Genomic DNA, 18,976 nt, shown 5'->3' on the forward strand with positions numbered 1-18,976 from the left:
TCTATGGCCACATTCATGAAGACCCATCTGGAAATTTCAAATTCATGCCCTTAAAGTTTTGTTTCACTGAAGTTCTAGCATTCTTGGTCCTTAAAAGTATGAATCATGCAATTGATGGTTTCCCAACAATTGACAGTTAATAGCCTTATGGGATTCTGTGAGCTGCATACTTCCATTTCCATGATCCTATATTTATAAAAACTGAAAAGATTTTTAAGAAGAAAAAGAAAGTATCTGTGGAGGTTTTGGTCCTTCCATCATACTTGGAAGGATCTGGTTCCCTATTATGTGCAATTTTTATATCTTCTCATAGTTCTTATGGGTTTCATCTATGGGGACTGGGTGTCAAGGGGCTTTGTTGTTGAGGTCCTGCACCTAGAACCCTGCTGGAATCTTCCACGTGTGAGTATTGCCACCTGAGGGGAAAGGGATCTCTAGTGGATGAGATTCCTGGAGACTGTGATAACCCCTGTCCTTCCTCTTTGGGAAGGAGGCAAGCTAGAACACCATAATGCCCTTGGCCCCTGTACCTCCTGCCCCCCAGCAACCTGTTCAAGTCACGTGTACACAAAAAATGATTTAGGATTACCAGACAAGCACCATAACTTCCAGCCCCGGGTCCACCAACAGATCAGATATGCTAAAGAAACTTCTCTACCTCTCAGTATTTTTCCATTTTTATTCTTCTATTCATAAGCCACTTCATATCCACAAAGAAAAGAGAAGGGTATGAACAAACAAACAAAAAAAGATAGAAGATAGCAAAGGGAAATAGATTTTGCATGATAAAAATAACAATTGTAACCAAAAATTACAAAGTCATACCCCACATTTCCTCGGTAGTGAAACAAGTCCATTCCATTTTATGAGAAAGCCCTCAAAGCTAACACGTTCTAAAATTTTTCTAGAAGAAAATTCAGTGCCTGTTCATGTTTGAACCAAGCAACTAGTTGTCTTTCACATTTTTATAGAATTTTCCAAGGTGAACTGTAATTAGTTGAGTGGAAGCTAAATAACACGATACTAAATCTCTCAGTCTTTCAATATTCCCTTTCTAATGTCCCAGTGTGTGCAGAGAGTGCATTCAGCCTCTCCATGTGCTCCACCACAGCTCTCTTTCCTATTTAAAAAGAATATATTCTAAAAAAAATAGTGGGCGGGGGGCGCTTGGGTGGCTCTGTCATTAAGCGTCTGCTTTCAGCTCAGGTCATGGTCCCGGGGTCCTGGGATCGAGCCCCACATCGGGCTCCCTGCTCAGGGGAGAGCCTGCTTCTCCCTCTCCCACTCCCCCTGCTTGTGTTCCTGCTCTCGCTGTGTCTCTCTCTGTCAAATAAATAAATAAAATCTTAGAAAAAAATAAGAGAAAATATTCTTAGCAAAAAAATTCAAATGAGAAGACATAATAGCATTTGGAACTAAAATCTTTGATGTGAAAAAACAAGATGCACTGAGAAATCTGAACATGTAGAACCATTCCATTATTAATGAATCAATGTGCAAATTCATGAATTCATTTTCTGTTGACATTTCATGCAATATATAGAAGTTTGTTGTTGTTTTTTTAAAGCACACCGGCTGATGACCATAAATCAGTTTACATGCTTAGAATGTGGACTTTGGAAATTATGCCTGATATTAATAGACTAATGAATCTGGGCCTTAACAAGTTGCAGCAAGGATTTTCAATTTTGAGAGTAAATTCATTGCTTTAACAAACAAGTAGCGATTGGGGGTATGAATCGGAACCTTGAGGTGGCAGGCAATGACAGAAGTCTAGACACAATGTTTTTAAAATTCTTAATGCAAAATTATTTCAATTTCACGCAAATCTAATGGGTTGCTAGTTTTTTTAGTTCAGTGGCTCCCATTGTCTTGCCCAGTCTCCTGACATGTATCCAAAGCAATGATAGCAAATATATATCATGTATACAAATATCTACAATATTTGTCTATAGTAACCATTTCTAACTTGGCTAAAAGGAAGCATGCTTCTTCCAGTAGAAAAGGCCTGTCCCTGCTCTGTCCAATTTGAAGCAAATTCAATGCTTTAGTTCTTGAGGCCGTTATAAAAAGACAAAAAAAAAAAGTATCTCTTTTACAGATTGGTACTCCTCAAAGCAAGGTATCCTGAAGCTCTCCACGGACATGGTGCATGACCTTGGGTGAGTTATTTGACCTTCCCTAAGTCCTGCCTTCTTTTTTTTTTTTTTAAGATTTTATGTATTTATTTGACAGAGAGAGAGTGCACCTGGGGGAGCGTCAGGCAGAGGGAGAGGGAAAAGCAGGCTCCCCCATGGAGCAGGGAGCCAAACCCCAGGACCCCAGGATCGTGACCTGAGCCAAAGGCAGACACTTAATCAACTGAGCCACCCAGGCGCCCCTAAGTCCCACCTTCTTTATCAGAGAACAACTTCAGGGGTGTGGAAAGTGGATGAGATGTACGTGTAAAGCACAGCGCCCGGCACACAGTGGGCTCTAGTGACTTGCACCTTCTTTACTCACCAGCAAACATCCATCGAGCAGCACACCAACACAAGCTAAGTGTGGAAACACAGAGATGAAGGCGACAGGGTTCCTAGGCAAGAGCTGGGGCATATTGCCTAGTACAGGGCATAGACACACGAGTGTGGTGAGTGTAATAAGAAGGATGCCAGCAAAGCCTTGTGGCAGCAGGAATTGAGGAAGTCTCCACTGCAGGGGTATTTGAACTGGGCCTTGAAGTTTGGGAAGGCAAGAGAGGAGGAAGGGCACTATGGGGAGGGCAGAACATGTAGGAAGACAGAGAGATGAGAAATACATGGGCTACATTTCAGTGCCTAAGAGAGATCATTACACAATGAAAGCATGGAGTGGAAATGCATCAAGGATCATCTGTCTTGCTTGCTCTCTCTATTCTGCAATTTAGGAGGTCCAGAATCGTGTGGCCTGTTTTACTTTTGTTTTTGTTTTATTAAGTCACTAAATGTTTTCTAGAGAAATCAATTCCAAGTATTATCTGGTCTGTTTCCTGGTGCCTATGGCTACCAGTCACACTCAGCTACACTCCTTTCCATTATTTGGTAGTATCTAAAAGAAATTTTATCTGCGGCAGCTTGCTGAGCTTGACTCTTGGGGCAAAGGGGCCAGAGAAATGTGGGTAGAGGGGTTAGCAGCCGCATCTAAAGGAATAGGCTTGGGGCGCCTGGGTGGCTCAGTTGGTTGGGCGTCTGCCTTCGGCCCGGGTCATGATCCCGGAGTCCTGGGATCAAGCCCCGCATCGGGCTCCCTGCTCAGCAGGGAGTCTGCTTCTCCCTCTCCCTCTGCCTCTCCCCCAGCTCATGCTCTCTCTCTCGCTCTCTCTTGCTCTCTCTCAAATAAAAATTAAAAAAAAATCTTTAAAGGAATAGGCTTGCGCTTATTTCCTCAGATCAGTTCACTAGCTGTTTGCTTGACTGAAACATTTATCTTCTTTTTGTCAGTGGTTCTCTTCTCAAGACCTTTAGCATTTTCCACCTTCAATTAAAGCAATTTACAAAGGAGGGGACATAAAGTGTAACCAAGTAGCATAAAGTAAAAACAAATTTAGAAGGATAAAACAAAGGGAAAACAAAAGTAGAGCAGCAGTCTGGAGCCAGGAATCCTATTAACAGGAAAAATGTTTACCCTGGATTTGGTTCAGAGCTTCCTAGAAGCCAGAGTGAAGAAGGAAAGCAGACACAGTTTACACCGTCTAACTATGCTACTCAATATGATAGCCGCTAGTGCTTGAAGTGAAGCTAGTCCAAATTGAGATGGGTCCTGAGTATAAAATACACATTGTGTTTCAAAGACCTAGTATAAAATAAAATGTAGACTATCTCATTCATAATTTTTAATGTTTATTACTATTGAAATTCTACTATTTTAGATATATTGGGTTAAAACATCTTATTTTAAACTTAATTTTACCTGTTCCTCTTTACTTTTTTGAAAATACAGCTACTAGAAAACTTAAAATGACATTGGATATGGCTCACATTTGTGGTTCTCATTATAAATCTATTGGACAGTGCTGGTTTTTAAGATAAAAGCATTCATTGACTGACTGATGAATGGGTAAAGTGTGGTGTATCCATGCAGGGGCAAACGGTTCAACAATAAAAAAGGAATGAAATAATAGGTATAGAGTTTCTTTTGGGGATGATAGCAATGTTCTAAAATTGACTGTGGTAATGGTTGCTTAACTCTGTGAATATATTACACACCACTGAACTGTAAACTTTGAAAAATGAATACATTATATTTAGCTATGTTATAATAATAAAATAAAAGTTTTTGAACTTCCGGGGGGTGGGGAGATAAAAGCATAGTCGTTGCTCAGAAGAAACCCAACTATTCTTAGTACCTAGGTAAGAAGTATCTCTCTAACAGCACCCATTGGAAAGCATACCATCCATATTCAATTAAACATCAATATTCATTATCAATATTCTCAGAGTAAACACAGGGATGGCTTTTGCAGGTCTGTCTGTATGGTGTTTTCAGTATTTCTCAGTGGTATCACACTCCATTCAGTAGACACCTGTATGCTAATGGCTTCCAAATTCCTCCCTTCAGCCCGAGTCTTCCCCTTCAAACTCCATAGCCAGGCATTCTTGATGTCACACATATACCTCAAGGTCAACATGACCAAACACTACTCCCCTGTATTTTCTATCCAGTTGGTGCTACCATCTGTTGTCCAATCACCAATGCTAAAAACCTGGGATTTCTTGAATGTTCATTGTCTTTCAGCCCACATCATCCCTCTGCCAATTCAGGCTTCCAAATAGTTCTCGAATCTATGTCCCCATCTCCCTCTCTCCACTGCCCCTCAGCATTCATTATCTCCTGCCTGGACGGTTGCAGCATCCCCTTAATGGGTCTCTGCTCCAGGTCATGTGGGTTTGAGTGCTTCCCATAAGGTTTATTTTATTTTGTTAGGTAGGCTCTGTGTCCAGCATGGAGCCCAACACGGGGCTTGAACTCACAACCCTTAGATCGAGACCTGAATTGAGATCAAGAGTCGGACACTTAACCAACTGAGGCATCCAGTGCCCCTATAAGTAATTTTTTTATGGCAAATGTATTAGACCATTACTTGTATAATTACAAATTAATTCACTTTATTTTTTTTTAATTTTATTTATTTCTTGGAGAGAGAGAGCACAAGCAGGGGGGAGGGGTAGAGGGAGAAGCAGACTCTCTGACGAGCAGGGAGCCCGATGTGGGGCTCGATCCCAGGACCCCTGGATCATGACCTGAGCCGAAGGCAGATGCTTAACCGACTGAGCCACCCAGGTGCCCAAATTAATTCACTTTAAAAATACATGTAAAAATTATCTACCTGCCAGTGTTGTAGTGAAGACTTAAATGAGATAATGACTATAAAACTCATTTCCTGGCACAAAAAAGCTCTCACTACACAGACTAGAGACACCATATCTGGTAAGGACTCCTGAAAAAGACAAGGGGAAACAATATTTCTGAGCACTGACTCAGCCTGGCACTTTCTTTCCATGACATATTCTATAAGGTAGATGCTTTGTGTGGCCTTGGGCTACTTAGTTATTTAACCCCTCTCTGCTTTAGTATCCTCATCTATAAAATGAGAATAATAATAGAACCTGTTTTCTAGGATGTTGGGACAATTCATGCATGAATACATATCAAACTCCCCGAACAGCGCTTTGTGAGTGTTAGCTATTAACATCATCATCATCATCCCTATATTTTATTTTATTTATTTTTTTAAAGATTTTATTTATTTATTTGAATGAGAGAGAGAGGGAGAGAGAACACAGAGGCAGGGGAGAAGCAGACTCCCCACTGAGCAGGGAGCCCAACATGGGGCTCGATCCCAGGACCCTGGGATCGTGACCTGAGCTGAAGGCAGACGCTTAACCGACTGAGCCACCCAGGCGCCCCTCATCCTTATATTTTAGCTGAGAATACAGAGGTTCAAAAGATGAGGTGACTTAACCCAGTTCCCAGAGCTAGGAAATGTCTGACCTAGAATGTTAACACAGATCTGTGGAAGTGTTTTCGAACACTGTACCGTGTGGGAAGTCCTTCCCCCACTCTACATGAATGTATAAAAAAACCAAACACAGAACTCAATAGGGACCAGGGGCCTGGGGAGAGGAGAGGAATGGGGAGTTGTTGTTTAAGGGGTATGGGGTTTTAGTTTTGCAAGAGGAAAAAAGCTCTGGAGATGGATGGTGGGGATGGTTGCAGCACAATGTGAATGTACTTAATGCCGCTGAACTGCACACTAAAAATGGTAAATTTTTGTTATGTGTATTTTGGGCACAATTTGAATAAATAAATAGATAGCAAACAAACAAATACAGAAAGCTAAATATGGAATAAATGTGCCTTAAGCCTGCCAGCCTAGCAGCTGGGGCCGCGGCCAAAGGCCCTTCATGGGCTTAAACCCCCAGAGCCTCTGGCCATGGCCTTCCCAACACCTGATCCGAACTCCACCCAATTCATCACCAAGCATTCATCCCTGCATAGACCCCAGAGCAGCTTCCCATCCCTCCGCTCAGCCCTCTTGGTTCCATCCCAGTCCAGTGGAGCAGGTCATATGCTAGTCTCGACTGTACCTTCCAGATCCTGCCCCCAGGAACCTGGGCACCTACTCTTCTCTCTGACACCCCTCCTCACGGTCAGGCCCAGCTCAGATGTCACCTGTCTTCTGAAGGCCACAGAGGTGCCGCGTCGTGCCCAACCCCTCAGCCAGTGCACGGCAACACATTCACAGGGCACCTGTCCCACCAGCTTCATTCGTGTTCCAGCCAGTGAACCGCAGAGCCCACTCAGCATGCAGACTGCGTTTTGCTTAGCTGGCTGCAAAGAAGACACATCTAAGTAAAGGGCTCAGATAGAGCTTTTGGGTTTGGGTTTTTGCTGGAGGATCTGCAATGAAATATTAATGTCGAGACTGCCCCCCCTACATCAGGCATGTCCAGTGTCCTCTGCTCCAAAGCCTGGCAATGTGGATGATCTCTGGTGGACCCTGCTCCGGAGGAATGGGGTGCTTGTGCGTTGATCCATTCTGACATTGTTCACCTGCACACTGGCTCGTGCACTAGTCATTACCCAGTGGGAATGTCTTGGTAGCCCTCCTTCAGTCCTGGAGCTCTTTCAGAAATGTGCATCGTAGGGAGTCTGTCCCTTCCCATCTTACCAGTGGCACTGCCTGACCAACATGACACAGGTCTCCAGCCTGCGAGGCTTTGCTAAGGATGTTCATTCAATGAAAACCCTTGCTGAGGTTCCCAGCCCCGCCTCAGGTATGCAGCAGGTCAGATCTCCACCCCAGCAACCTGCCATTTCTCTAGCATCACTCCCAAAAAGAGGACCTGAACTCCGTACGTTATGCTGGCGCCCCCTGCCCTTGGTTTCTTTATCACTTGTCAGCATTTACTCTGTGCCAGGCATGGTGTTGAGCACTAGAGATAAATATCCCTGTGCTCGTGGATCTTCCAAGTAGTGGGGGGGACAGGCAGCCCCCAATAAACAAAAATGACAAATTGCAATAAGGGCAAAGATGAGAAAGTACCTGATGCTGTAGGACATAATGCAGAGGCAGTGGTGGCCGGAAAATGCAATTGAAATTGGGCGGAACGTAGGGAAAGCCTCTCTGTGCAAACAATGTCTATGGGAGTCCTGGGGAGCAACTCCCTTCACCCCCACGTTCACAGACACGCAGACGCACGAACACACCCACATAAATACACACAGGCACACGACACCCAGAGTCACATGGAGATCCGCAGACACACTCAGACACACGCACACACAATACACAGATGTATACACATGCGCACATCCCTCCGTGACATTTCAACGCTGCTCCTGAATGGCCACCTGAGGTGACTTTTGACCCAATGGCGCACTGATGAAAGTATTAGGGACTGAGGTCACGTGAAGAAGATGTTCCCACGGCCCTCAGCACAGCGCTCGGCAAATGGCTCTGCACCCAGCTAAGTGATGGCTCTTGGCTGATTTAACTCGGCCTCTCATTTGCTGAGGCCAGCACTCCAGTCTCTCTGAATATGTGACATCTGCACATTCCAGTTTCCAGTCATCAGCTCCTCCTTGAAATATCAGCTCGAATGAGTCCTTTAGCATCTGCTAGTTCTGAAGCTTTGACACACATATGCATATTTCCGTGGTGGGCGGAGGGGAGTTCAGGGAAATGGGAAGGTCAGTAGGACATTCCGATTTGACTGCAATTTTTATTTTTTATTTTTTTTAACACGAGAAGGCTTTTTTTTTTAAATGAGACTACTGAATAATCAGTGATCTCATGTTTTAAAATTGGCAGATTACATAGTAATACATTTAAACGCCTCTAATCGTTGGCTCCCCGGTTCCACGGCAGAGGGAAGGTCAGAGTGGCAGCAAGTGGGTTCACCTGCCACGGAAGAAAACCCAGAACTACTTCAGGGGCCCCCTCCGTTCCCACCAGCTCCTCATCCAGAAGCAGTACTCGAATCTCAAATCTGGGAGAGCCATGAAGAAAGCTGTCGGGCTTCTCTTTTAGCAAGCGGTGGGAAAGCCCAGGGACATCTTTGGTTTTGTGCAGTTTCCCTCCCCTCCTCCCGCACATTCCACAAAAAGAAATGCAGGCTACAACCCTGTGGTGGTGGCCATTGCAAGAACTGACCCTGAACACGGTGGGTTACAATTCCGTGGCTCCTGACAGAGTCAGCTCTGGCAGACCCACCGAGTTTGCCAGGAAAATCAATATAAAGCTGACAGATCAAAAGTGAGTCATGCCAGCCTGCCTCTTAGGAAATGGTTAGATTGGTGTCTGACTGATAACACCTCAGTGCTTTTCATAGTAGGTCTGAAAATAGCTCAGAATTCTTTAAATGTCTGGAGATGTAGGCGATGAAAAGAGTTTTGAGTGGAAAAAACCTCCTGGAGAACCCCAATTCTGTTTCTACCATATTCCCCCAGTCTGCCTGCCTCATACCATATCCCTGGGTGTCCAGGGACAACTCAGTGCTGGACAGACTCACACGGCTCTTTGGGAGACCATGAGTCTAGGACTCAGGATTGGCCATCCTAGACAGGTAGTGAGCTTGGCCATCCAACATTCAAGCCCTTTGTGCTGCCAGTGCTTGTGTCCCTTGTTACAAATCTCCATGTTCCCATCACCTGCCCCTCATTGCCCCATTGAAAGGCCACGCCTTCCTAAAGGAGCACTTTTGTCTGTCCTCGAGCCTAACTGGGCCCATGCAATGCAGGTTTTTCACTTTCTCAGCTGTGACTCTCCATGTCAGTGCTGCTTACGTCTTCAATATAAGCCACAGCCGTAGCCAAAGAAGTCATCAGTAAGTCTAAGATACAGGGAGGGAAAGAGGAACCTGGTGGAGGGTTGCAGGGAAGGATGGATTGGGGGACAGAGAGCCTGGACATGAGTCTGTTGGAAATGAGCAAAGCATGAGTAAAGGAGCAATGACGTGGGGTGGGAGGCTTTAGAGTGAATACAAAAGGACTGAAATACAAGATGCAGTGAAGAGAGGAGTGACAAAACCTGGTGCCCACTAGGCAGGGGCATGAGGGAGAGGGAGAGTACCATCAGGAGTACCCCTGAGCCACTGTTTCTCCGGGAGGGGTCTGAACACCACTTGCATCAAAATCACCCGAGAGCATTGTAAGATTATGAATTCCTGGGGACCCACCCCCAAGAGTCTGATTTTGTAGATGGAGTGATGCCCAGAAATCTACTTTGTTGAAAGCTCCCCAGATGATTTCAATGCACAATAAAGTGGCTGTAAAGTCTCTACTGCTTAAGGGCTGTGAGCAATACCCTTTACATTTCCTTCCCTCCCATCTAATATGGTGCTTGGCAATTAGTCAGGTGGCAAGAAATGAATGCTATGGTGAGAAAATGTCCAAGTAAGTGGGGAGGACTCAACGATGACTAAAATTCCAACCTGGGGGCCTGAGAGCACCGTGTCTCCATGGCCAGAAGGGAGGGAACAGGCGGGAAGAAGAGCAAGCTTGCGTGACGGTGAGAAGTCCAGTTGGAGGGTGCTACCCACATTGCAGAGGCAGTGTGCCTGGGGCTCAGAAGTGCACGGGGTCAGGCACAGAGACGTGCAAGGCCTGTGCACACTAGCGGAGCCTGCTGCTTGGCTCGAGGGCGCCGCGGGCTGCCGAGGACTGAACTTTGGGGGAAATGCAGGATGCAGCGGGTCAGAGGGGGACAAAGACCCGGTGGGAACGGGAGAGCGGGGAGCAGAGCCCTCGGGAGAGCCAGCAATGCGCAGTGTCCACAAAGTAACAGAGGAGGGAGTGCGAAGCACTTAGAGGTTGGCCTGCGGGGGCAGAATCTGGCTGGAGGAGCCTGAGAGCTGAGGAAGGGCCACTAAATTTAACTATCAATCAGGAAATCACTGGTGATCTTCAAAAGAGCAGTTTGGAGAGAGTGGGAGGAACAGACGCCGACGGCAGAGATAAAACAAGGAGAGGGATGAACAGCTGAGGCTGGCAGCAGAGATCCCCCACAGGGGGTGTCTCAGGGGGCAGGGGGCACCAGGAGGGCAGCTAGACAAGACCGGCCGAGGAAAGCAAGGCTGGGGGCCTCACTCGTCCCTGTGGCCCGTCTGGCGCAGGGACCTTCCTTTCTTGCGTTCTTCTCCCTACCCTTCCTGGGCCATCTCGCCCATGGCCTCAACTGCCACCTCTGAGCGCAGGGGTCCTGTCCCAGGTTCCCTTGGGCCACCCCACCTCCCCCCTGCACCGCACACCTCCCTCCCATCTGTGCGGCCCCAGGCACTCAGGCAACACCACTCAACCTCAGGGACAGATCCAAGGATTCCTGTCTCTCCTGGTGGCACCACCATCTACCCCGTCACCAGCCAAGCCAGACACCCAGCTGTCCCACCCTCCCGGAGTCTCCCGCAACCCCACATCCAGTCCTTGACCTTGACAGCATCCTCCCTGGCAACCCGCTCGGCCCCTTCCTGTCCAGCCCACTCCCTTCACCTCTGACCTCACATAGGTCTCCCGGCCCCCTCCATGCCTCCCAGCCGCTGCCAGAGTCACGTTCCGACATCACTGATTCAGTCAGATGTCCCACCCCAGTGGCCGAAGAATGAACCTGAAGCTCCTTCGGTGACTTTACTCGAGACTTGTCCGCACCACGCTTCTGTCCAGCCACTCTGGCTTCCAAGTCCGCCACCGTGCCGGCTGCGTGTGGGCCTCCTTGTCTGTGCTTGTGTAGGTCCCTGCTCCCGGAGTTTTCTTCCTTCCCCTTCACCCCATCTCTCCGTCTCAGACTCCCTCGGCCACCCCTGTCTGGCCAACGCCGACACTCTTCCCATCCGCACCCCAGAAGTCCCATCTTCAGGAGGAAACATTTACGGCTCCTTTCCTCGTGTCCTCACTCCCCGTTTCATTCAAAAGGCTTTTTGTAGCTTCCAGGTCTCTATTCTACCAGACCCCTTTGGTGGAGGGCAGCGGTGGAGGCAGCAGGTGGACAGGGGTGGGGTTGGACAGGCAGCAGGTGGACAGGGGTGGGGTTGGACTCCGGCACAGGTCACTCCCAGGGGGCCGCTGGTGGGCTAAGAACAGGCTACGTTGAATGGAAATAAAATGAATTCAAGGGAAGGCCTACAGTAACTTCAACAGACTTAGCCTCTCCTATCCTCCCTAATTTCCTGTCTGTTCTTTCCCTTCAGTCTTCTCTGCCTTTTCTTTCCTTCACTCTCTCCTTCTGTACCCCTTGTGTCTTTCCTCTTTTTTTTTTTTTTTTCTGGCTTCTTTCTATCCCTTCTTCCTTCCGTAGGAGCTTGCACCAGCTCCTAGGCACGCCTGTCCCCTTTTCCTCTGTTGTATCTCTTTCCCCTGCGCCACATCTTTGAGGCCTCATTTGTATCCACATTCTACTAAAAGAATCGGCTTGTCGCCTGCAGACACAGTTATTTGCTTTGGAGAACTTAGCCAGGAGGATGGTAACATTGACACATGAGGTCACAGAAGGAAGAAAACCTGGCAGATTTTCAGACCTAGAGTATCAGTGGGATGTAAAACCCAGACAAGATCCTCGGGTAGAAATGCTAGTTAAGAGTCCTCCTAAAAATAAGAGGAGATAGGGCGCCTGGGTGGCTCGGTCGTTAGGCGTTTGCCTTCGGCTCAGGTCATGATCCCGGGGTCCTGGGATCGAGCCCCACATCGGGCTCCCTGCTCAGCGGGAAGCCTGCTTCTCCCTCTCCCACTCCCCCTGCTTGTGTTCCCTCTCTTGCTGTCTCTCTCTCTAAAAAGTAAATGAAATCTTTAAAAAAAAAATAAGAGAAGATAATAACCATGTGAGCACAGTATTTAAGTTCTTCCCTCAAGAGGAGGTGTTTGTCTTTCCTTGGAAGATGCAAGGCATCCTGGCCCCAGAATATGCCTGAACACCCATTTCTGCCCCTGGGGGAGAGGAACGTGCACTCCGGCCCACTCGGTGGGGATGCAAGGGCTCTGGAGACCTCGCAGACCTTCTCAGTGCTGCATGCGTGTCCCTCAGCACCTTCCTCAGCCCCCAGGAGACAGGAGGCAGGTTCACACTGCCTGCTGCCCACCGTTCTGCCACTGTTCCTCAGCGAGAATTTTGTGGGATGGGGGTGATCCATCTGCCTTTGCTCCCCTCAGGGGCCCTGGGACCTCTCGGGAACAAGGTGGGGTGTCCACCCTGCTTCACAAAAGGAACACACATAAGTGGCAAAGAGTCCTGAAGCCAAATGGGATCGATGTGATTTTCCTCTGTGTCCAGTGATTTTTTTAATAGCAGGAATTTGGATTAGGTGTATAAATAGTTTCAAGCCCAAAGGAGACACTTGTCAGTTATGTTAAAACTCTAGTCACCTGGCACAGATAGCAGTCCAAATGTTTTTCTGGTGTCATTGTCTCTGAAAGTGTCGTCCATTGTGGTTGGTTACCGAAGAGAGAAATGAAAGCAGATAGGGTTTGTGAGCAGTCCCTCTGCTCTGCTTAAGGTTATCAGGACCTGCTCATTGCTATACTGTGAACGTAGAGGGACCTGCAGAAATTGTTTTTGCATCGAGATGGAAAACGGGCCAGGGTTTTAAGGATGATCTAATCCAACCCTCTTGCTTTACAGCAGTAGGGTGTGAGGCTCAGAAAGGCCAATGATGTGCGTGAGATGACAGAATTGAAGGCAAAACTGAGAGTAGAGTTCAGGGACCTTCCTACAGACATACCGTGGCCTTCGCAATAACTCATGGTCTAAGGCCCTACCAGGTTAAGCAGGTGCTGAGGGCTGGTTCCATGTATCCCCCAGCAATATTCACACCAAAACAGCCACGGCACTCAGCAGACCCTGGACCCAAGTTACTGTCAGGGAAGTGCCGCAAACAGCGGGGACAATGGCACCTAGGAGTGTGGGGTGGGGTTGGCACTGGCGGGCCCATCAGTGATGCTGAGCAAGACAGAGCGGAAGGGGAAACGGCTGTCTGTGTCATGAGGGTTCCAAGAATAAATGACCATCCTTTCTACAAAGCAGGCTGGAGGCTCTGGATCCTGGTGGAAAGGGGGCCACCTCTATATGCCTGCAAAGAATAAACAACAGCTCTTCCTTCCCAACAAACACTCAAAGCCCAGCCTTCCCCAAGAACTCTGGTCCCCAGTGCTGCACACCCTTGTGTTTGCCACTCCATACGTAATTGAAGTGCCTTAAGGAAGCATAAATAATCTTTTTCTATTTAATCTTCAAGGCTGGAGCCCTGAGTGTGTCAGCATTCCCTCTCATTCCCGAGTCGAGCCATGGAGACTAAAGTGCAGCCACCAGACATAATGGTTCAGCAGGGCCCGTGTCAATGCGCGCACAGTAGTGTGTTAATGAGTGTTAAAACTGACATCGCAAATACAGCGTTCTCAATTTTGAAAATTACAACTCTGTAACAAGTCATGCTGTTAAAACATACAAGAAATACCAGTTAAGCCTTCAAGTAGACAACACACAGCCTGTACAGATCACTGCTATCCCAAAGTGCAGAACAAATCATTTTCTTTGAAATGAGGCAAGAATTAGCAGGTATTTCAATTATTTGAGTACTAAGAGAAGTAGAAATAACAGATCCAAATGTTAAATACCAATTACTACCTTAGGAGCTACAAATCAGCTCGGCATTACAACGTGCCCCTCCTCAGGAGCAAACCCAGGAAATGAGGGCGTTTGGCTTAAAACACAAATCTATAACCAATATCCATGCAATAAAGACACAGTGTCACTTCCAACCGGCACTTTTGAAATGCTCATCACATGTGTTGTCAGAAGGGCCTGGTCCATACCTGTGTCCCAGTGGCATTGAAAATAACAACTTTCAAATGCTGGGAGTGAAGTTGCTCTTAAGCCACAGCTGGAAACAAGTGACCTGAAGCTTCTATTGTGTCCCCCTAAAGGAGGTTTATGGGTCAGTCTGACAGCCTGGTGGCCAAAGATGCCACCTCATAGTTGTATCCTTACCTCCAGAAACAGAGCATAAAATTAACCTGATCCTCCCTGACTAGTTTCAGAGACCAGAAGAAACTGCCACATAGGATGTTACCTAGACAGAGCCCAACGGAGAGCACTTATACTCCATACCTTGGTGGTACTTGGAGGAAAGGAAGGTTATTTCTCCCTAGGCCACATCCAGGCGCCATCCTTTGTGGGAATTAACTCCAGGGTTCAAGCCAGCTGGGTTGTTCTCTCTCCCTCTGTTCTGAAACCACCACTTGGAGAAGTCAATGCTGTTAGGACATTCTCACTCTCAGAAGTGACTAAAGTTCCAGGATGGGCACAGCGATATTTTATACAAGTGTATAAATATGTACAAGAGATGTTAAAAAGACAGTCTCTAAAGCACTTTGGGATTCCCCCAATGAAAGGCACCAAATAAATGCAAGTCATTACTAAAATGGAAAGTCAAGTTTTCTAGCTTTCGCATCAGCGAAGAGTAACCACTGGGGGTTATCACTTTTTTGGTGGTAAAACCTGCCTGTTGAGAAAAATACTCATGAGAGTGACCAAGTTATTCTGCCTCCTGCCTTTGTTTCAACTTATCACAAGCTTTATGGCCAGTGACCATGGATACCGTGCTTGGTGACCCGAGAACCCTGTTCCTTGCCCAACTGAACAGTCCCCGAAAGTTTGTACTCTCACCTGCCCGCAGTGCGGCTGGGGATGATCTCATAAATTCTCCACCATCCAGTGCTGGAAGCATGAGCCAAACCTAGTGCTCCATGCACACCATGTGCAAACTCTAAAAAACAACCCTGCTCTTCTGACTGATGACCAGTTGCCCCCAAGTCATCTCTCCTTTCCTGATGCTTCTACAAAGAGACATGGACGGTAGACCACCAGGCACTGGGAGGTGGCCAGCTCCAAGACCCCCATGAGGCTCCAGTCTCATGGAAGAATTTGAACTGGAGACTCAAGGGTGTAAGGGACCACTGTGTTCATCCAACCATTTGCCTACTCTGTAGAAGCCATGGCAACTATAAGTAACAAAGCCTTCTGACAAGACCCTGAGGTATGTGTTTTCTTCAGCCAGCTCAGACACAAAATGGACCTCTGTAGAGAAGGCCCAAATCTTGGATAAAAAGCCTGCTTAACTCCTTATTTAGACCCCTGGATTCAGCAGCCTTTCCAAAGACAGAACAATAATGGAAGCCAACTGATGAACCACCTGATTACCTGGAGAACTATGTTACAAAGGGGCCCAGGTTCCCTTCACCATGTTGTGTGCTAGTTTGACTGAAGAAGAGGAGAGAGGGCATTGTGGAGAAGGAAAGCGTTCTCAACTTTCAACCCAAGTTTAAAAATTTAAAAATTCAAAGGTCTTTTAAGGAGCAGTAAGCTTTTCAAGAAGTTTGCAATTGATGGCATTTTATGAAGTAACAATGTTTTGTTTTACAACTCTTTCCTTGTTCCTGGCCTCTACCCACCCTCTCCCAACAAAAGGTCATTGAAAATGGAAGTAAGCGCTACAGTATTTCCGTCCTGGGTAAGCCACACAGAACTTCACTCATGCATGTCTATATTTTGAGTACACACTTCCACACTGCCGGGCTTCCACGTCATACCAGGAACTCCAGGGCAATTAGAGCGTCATATATAACATACTGTATCCTAGAAGCAAAATGATCCAGGTAAATTCGGCTCGGAAAGAAAGGGGCTCTAATTTATGAGCTTCCAGAGCAGGCAACAAAGTTTCTAAGCTACTGCCCTTGTTAGCAACCCAGTAATGTTTGCCTTAGGGAGATAATAACAACAGTAAACCTCTTTTTAGTTGAGAAAGACAACATGACCTTACTTCTAAACATCTTAAAAAATAAATATTGCCAAAACATGCTTATATCTAAGACACAGCAAAATTTCGCCAAACAGCGTAGCCCAGGAACCTCAGCTAGAAATAAACGTCTTTATGGCCACCCTAGGAAAGATGAAGGCCTGGCTTTGAAAGGTCTTCAGGTATCCCATGATTTGGCCTACAGTGTAGCTGAAGCCCTGTCCCTAATGCTTCTCTTCTTGGGAAAAAAAAAAAAATCAATCATCACTACATGTTTAACTGAGTAACATTCTCTAAAGCCGACATTTACGAGATGAACATTAGTGTACATCATTCTAAAGGTGACCGGGGTACCCATGCAAGTCACGTTGCTACAGATTATTGGTAAAAACAACTCACAGACTTGCATTGGTCCTGTGTGCTTAACTTCAGATTCGTTTTGGTCACAACACTAAATGAAAGCAATGGATAAAGAACTGAGATTCTGTTTTCACATGACTGAGCAAAATCTCATCACAGCCTTGCCGACCCCACGGATGTGTTTCCACCGGACAGACTTGTGGGGGCTTTTGGTACAGGACTCACAAGACAACCTCAGAGACGAGAGCACAGAACACTCACAGTACTGGGCCACGAGCACTAGAATAGAGCACACGATAAACAGAAAAAATTAGCATTCTGGGTGGTACTCATCTGGCAGAAAGGTGAACATTGTATGCCCACGAAGCAAAGACCAGTGAGTGTCATTTCATGGCAGGGTGCAAAGGCGTGGTGTCTGACGCAACACCCTCTAAAAATGATTCTAAAGGCTGTGAAAGCAACCTGGGGTGCATATCCCATGCATCTCTCCCCTGTGGGGCTGGACCTACTCCTTAGGCCATAACCCTAAGGCGCCCGAACTGTGCCAGAGGCACAAGAGGCAACTCAGCAACGCGGGTGTGAGGATGACGAACCCTCTCAGCTAATGTAGGGAATCATTTAAACTTAGTTCACTTGGTGAGCTCCTGCTCATGTTCGTCAGGCTTGCCATGAGGGATTTAACTTTATGGGCATAGTAGTCCCTTAAATTGACAGAAGGGACTTCCTTCATTCCATCTCCAAAGTCACAGCTGCGCATGGCACTCTCCAATTGCTTTTGGCGCCGGTAAAAGTGGGAGAACTTATTGAAGATCAAGGTGATGGGCAGTACCACCACCAGGATACCGGCCAGGATGCAGGCGGAGGCGGTCAGCTTCCCTGCCGTAGTTCCTGGGACCACATCCCCATATCCCACAGTGGTCATACTGACGGTGGCCCACCACCAGCAGGCGGGGATGGTGGCCAGGCCCTCGTTCTCCTCCTTTTCAATGGTGTAGGCCACGACGGAGAAGATGGAAATCCCCACAGAGAGATAGAGCAAAAGCAGCCCTACTTCTTTGTAGCTGTATTTCAGGGTGGCCCCCAGGGAGCGGAGGCCAGTGGAGTGTCTAGCCAGCTTTAAGATGCGGAAAATCCGCATCAGCCTCAGCACCTGGGCCACCCGGCCCAAGTTGGCCAAGGTAGGTGTGCTCTCCACCACCAGATTCACCACCAGAGTGATGTAAAAGGGGACGATGGACATGAGGTCAATAAGGTTTAGGGCATTCTTGAAAAACTTGAGGAAGTCAGGGGCCACAGCAAACCTGGCCACCAGCTCAAATGTGAACCAGGCGATACCAAAGTGCTCCACAATTTCGAACCTGGGGTCCTCCCCCGGGTTGCCCTGGCTGTCAGGTATTTGGAAGTCCGGCAGGCTATTCAGGCACATGGTGGTGATGGACCCCAACACCACCAGGATGGACAAGATGCTGAAGACCCGGCTCAAGACCGAGTAGCCAGGGTTGTCCAGCGCCAGCCACAGCTGCCTGCGGAAGTTGCCCAGCGGCTGCCCATCGAACTTGGAGGCGTCGTTGTAGAACGCCAGGATCTCATCGAAGGAGGACGTGGTGCTCTCCTGGTCGCTCTGCTCGTCCCACTTCTCCTGCTCGGGCTCCACTTTGCGGCCGTGATAGCTGTAGCTACAGCAGGAGTCGATGAAGAACTCGTTTATGCCCCAGTACTCGATCTCCTGGCTGAAGGAGAAGACGCACAGCTCCGCCATGACGTGAAGCTTGCCGGTGTGGTAGAAATGCAGCACATAGGGGAAGAGCTCGGGGTTGCGGTCAAAGTAGAACTCACGCTGGACATCGTCGTAGTCATCGCAGAGCTCCAGAATGGCCTCGCGCGAGTGGCAGAGTAGCAGGCGGCCCAGGCGCGTCTCAGGGAAGCGCAGCAGGGTGTGCGAGCGCAGCCGCCTCTTGAAGCCTCCTACGTTGATGCGGATCTCTCCGTCTTCGACGTTGGCCTCGGACACGTCCCACAGGCTCTGGCGGGTCATGCTGGAGACGCCCGGCCGCCCGTGCCGCGCGGGGGCGCTACACCTGCAGGCGGAGGAAACCACGTCTTGCGAGCGCCGGGCGCTCGGAGCCCGGGCGCCCCTCTCCTGTCTCCCCACCCGTCTCTGGCGAGCCCAGTCCCTCCCAGGCGGGTCTCTGGAGGGCTGAGGGCACTGGGATGGGGGGGGAAGGTTCCATGGGGTTTGGCCCCTTCCCAAGGAAAGGTTTGGGAGGAGAGGGTTTATTTTCAGTAGCATGGCCGCGCCTCCACCCCCACCCCGGGGG

The 18,976-nt window shown here is 47.9% G+C and overlaps 1 protein-coding gene across 1 annotated transcript; it reads right to left on the reverse strand.

Moving 5' to 3' along the window:
* Positions 1 to 17,259: 17,259 nt before the first annotated feature.
* On the reverse strand, positions 17,260 to 18,729 carry KCNS2 (potassium voltage-gated channel modifier subfamily S member 2). Its single transcript, XM_028108948.2, has one exon. The coding sequence runs from the start codon at positions 18,691 to 18,693 to the stop codon at positions 17,260 to 17,262; it is 1,434 nt and encodes a 477-aa protein (XP_027964749.2). The 5' UTR covers positions 18,694 to 18,729.
* Between the last annotated feature and the right edge of the window lie 247 nt (positions 18,730 to 18,976).

The sequence above is a fragment of the Eumetopias jubatus genome, unplaced genomic scaffold (genome assembly GCF_037043125.1).
Source record: "Eumetopias jubatus isolate StellerSeaLion01/CBP00866 unplaced genomic scaffold, mEumJub1_p1.0 scaffold_4, whole genome shotgun sequence".
NCBI lineage: Eukaryota > Metazoa > Chordata > Mammalia > Carnivora > Otariidae > Eumetopias > Eumetopias jubatus.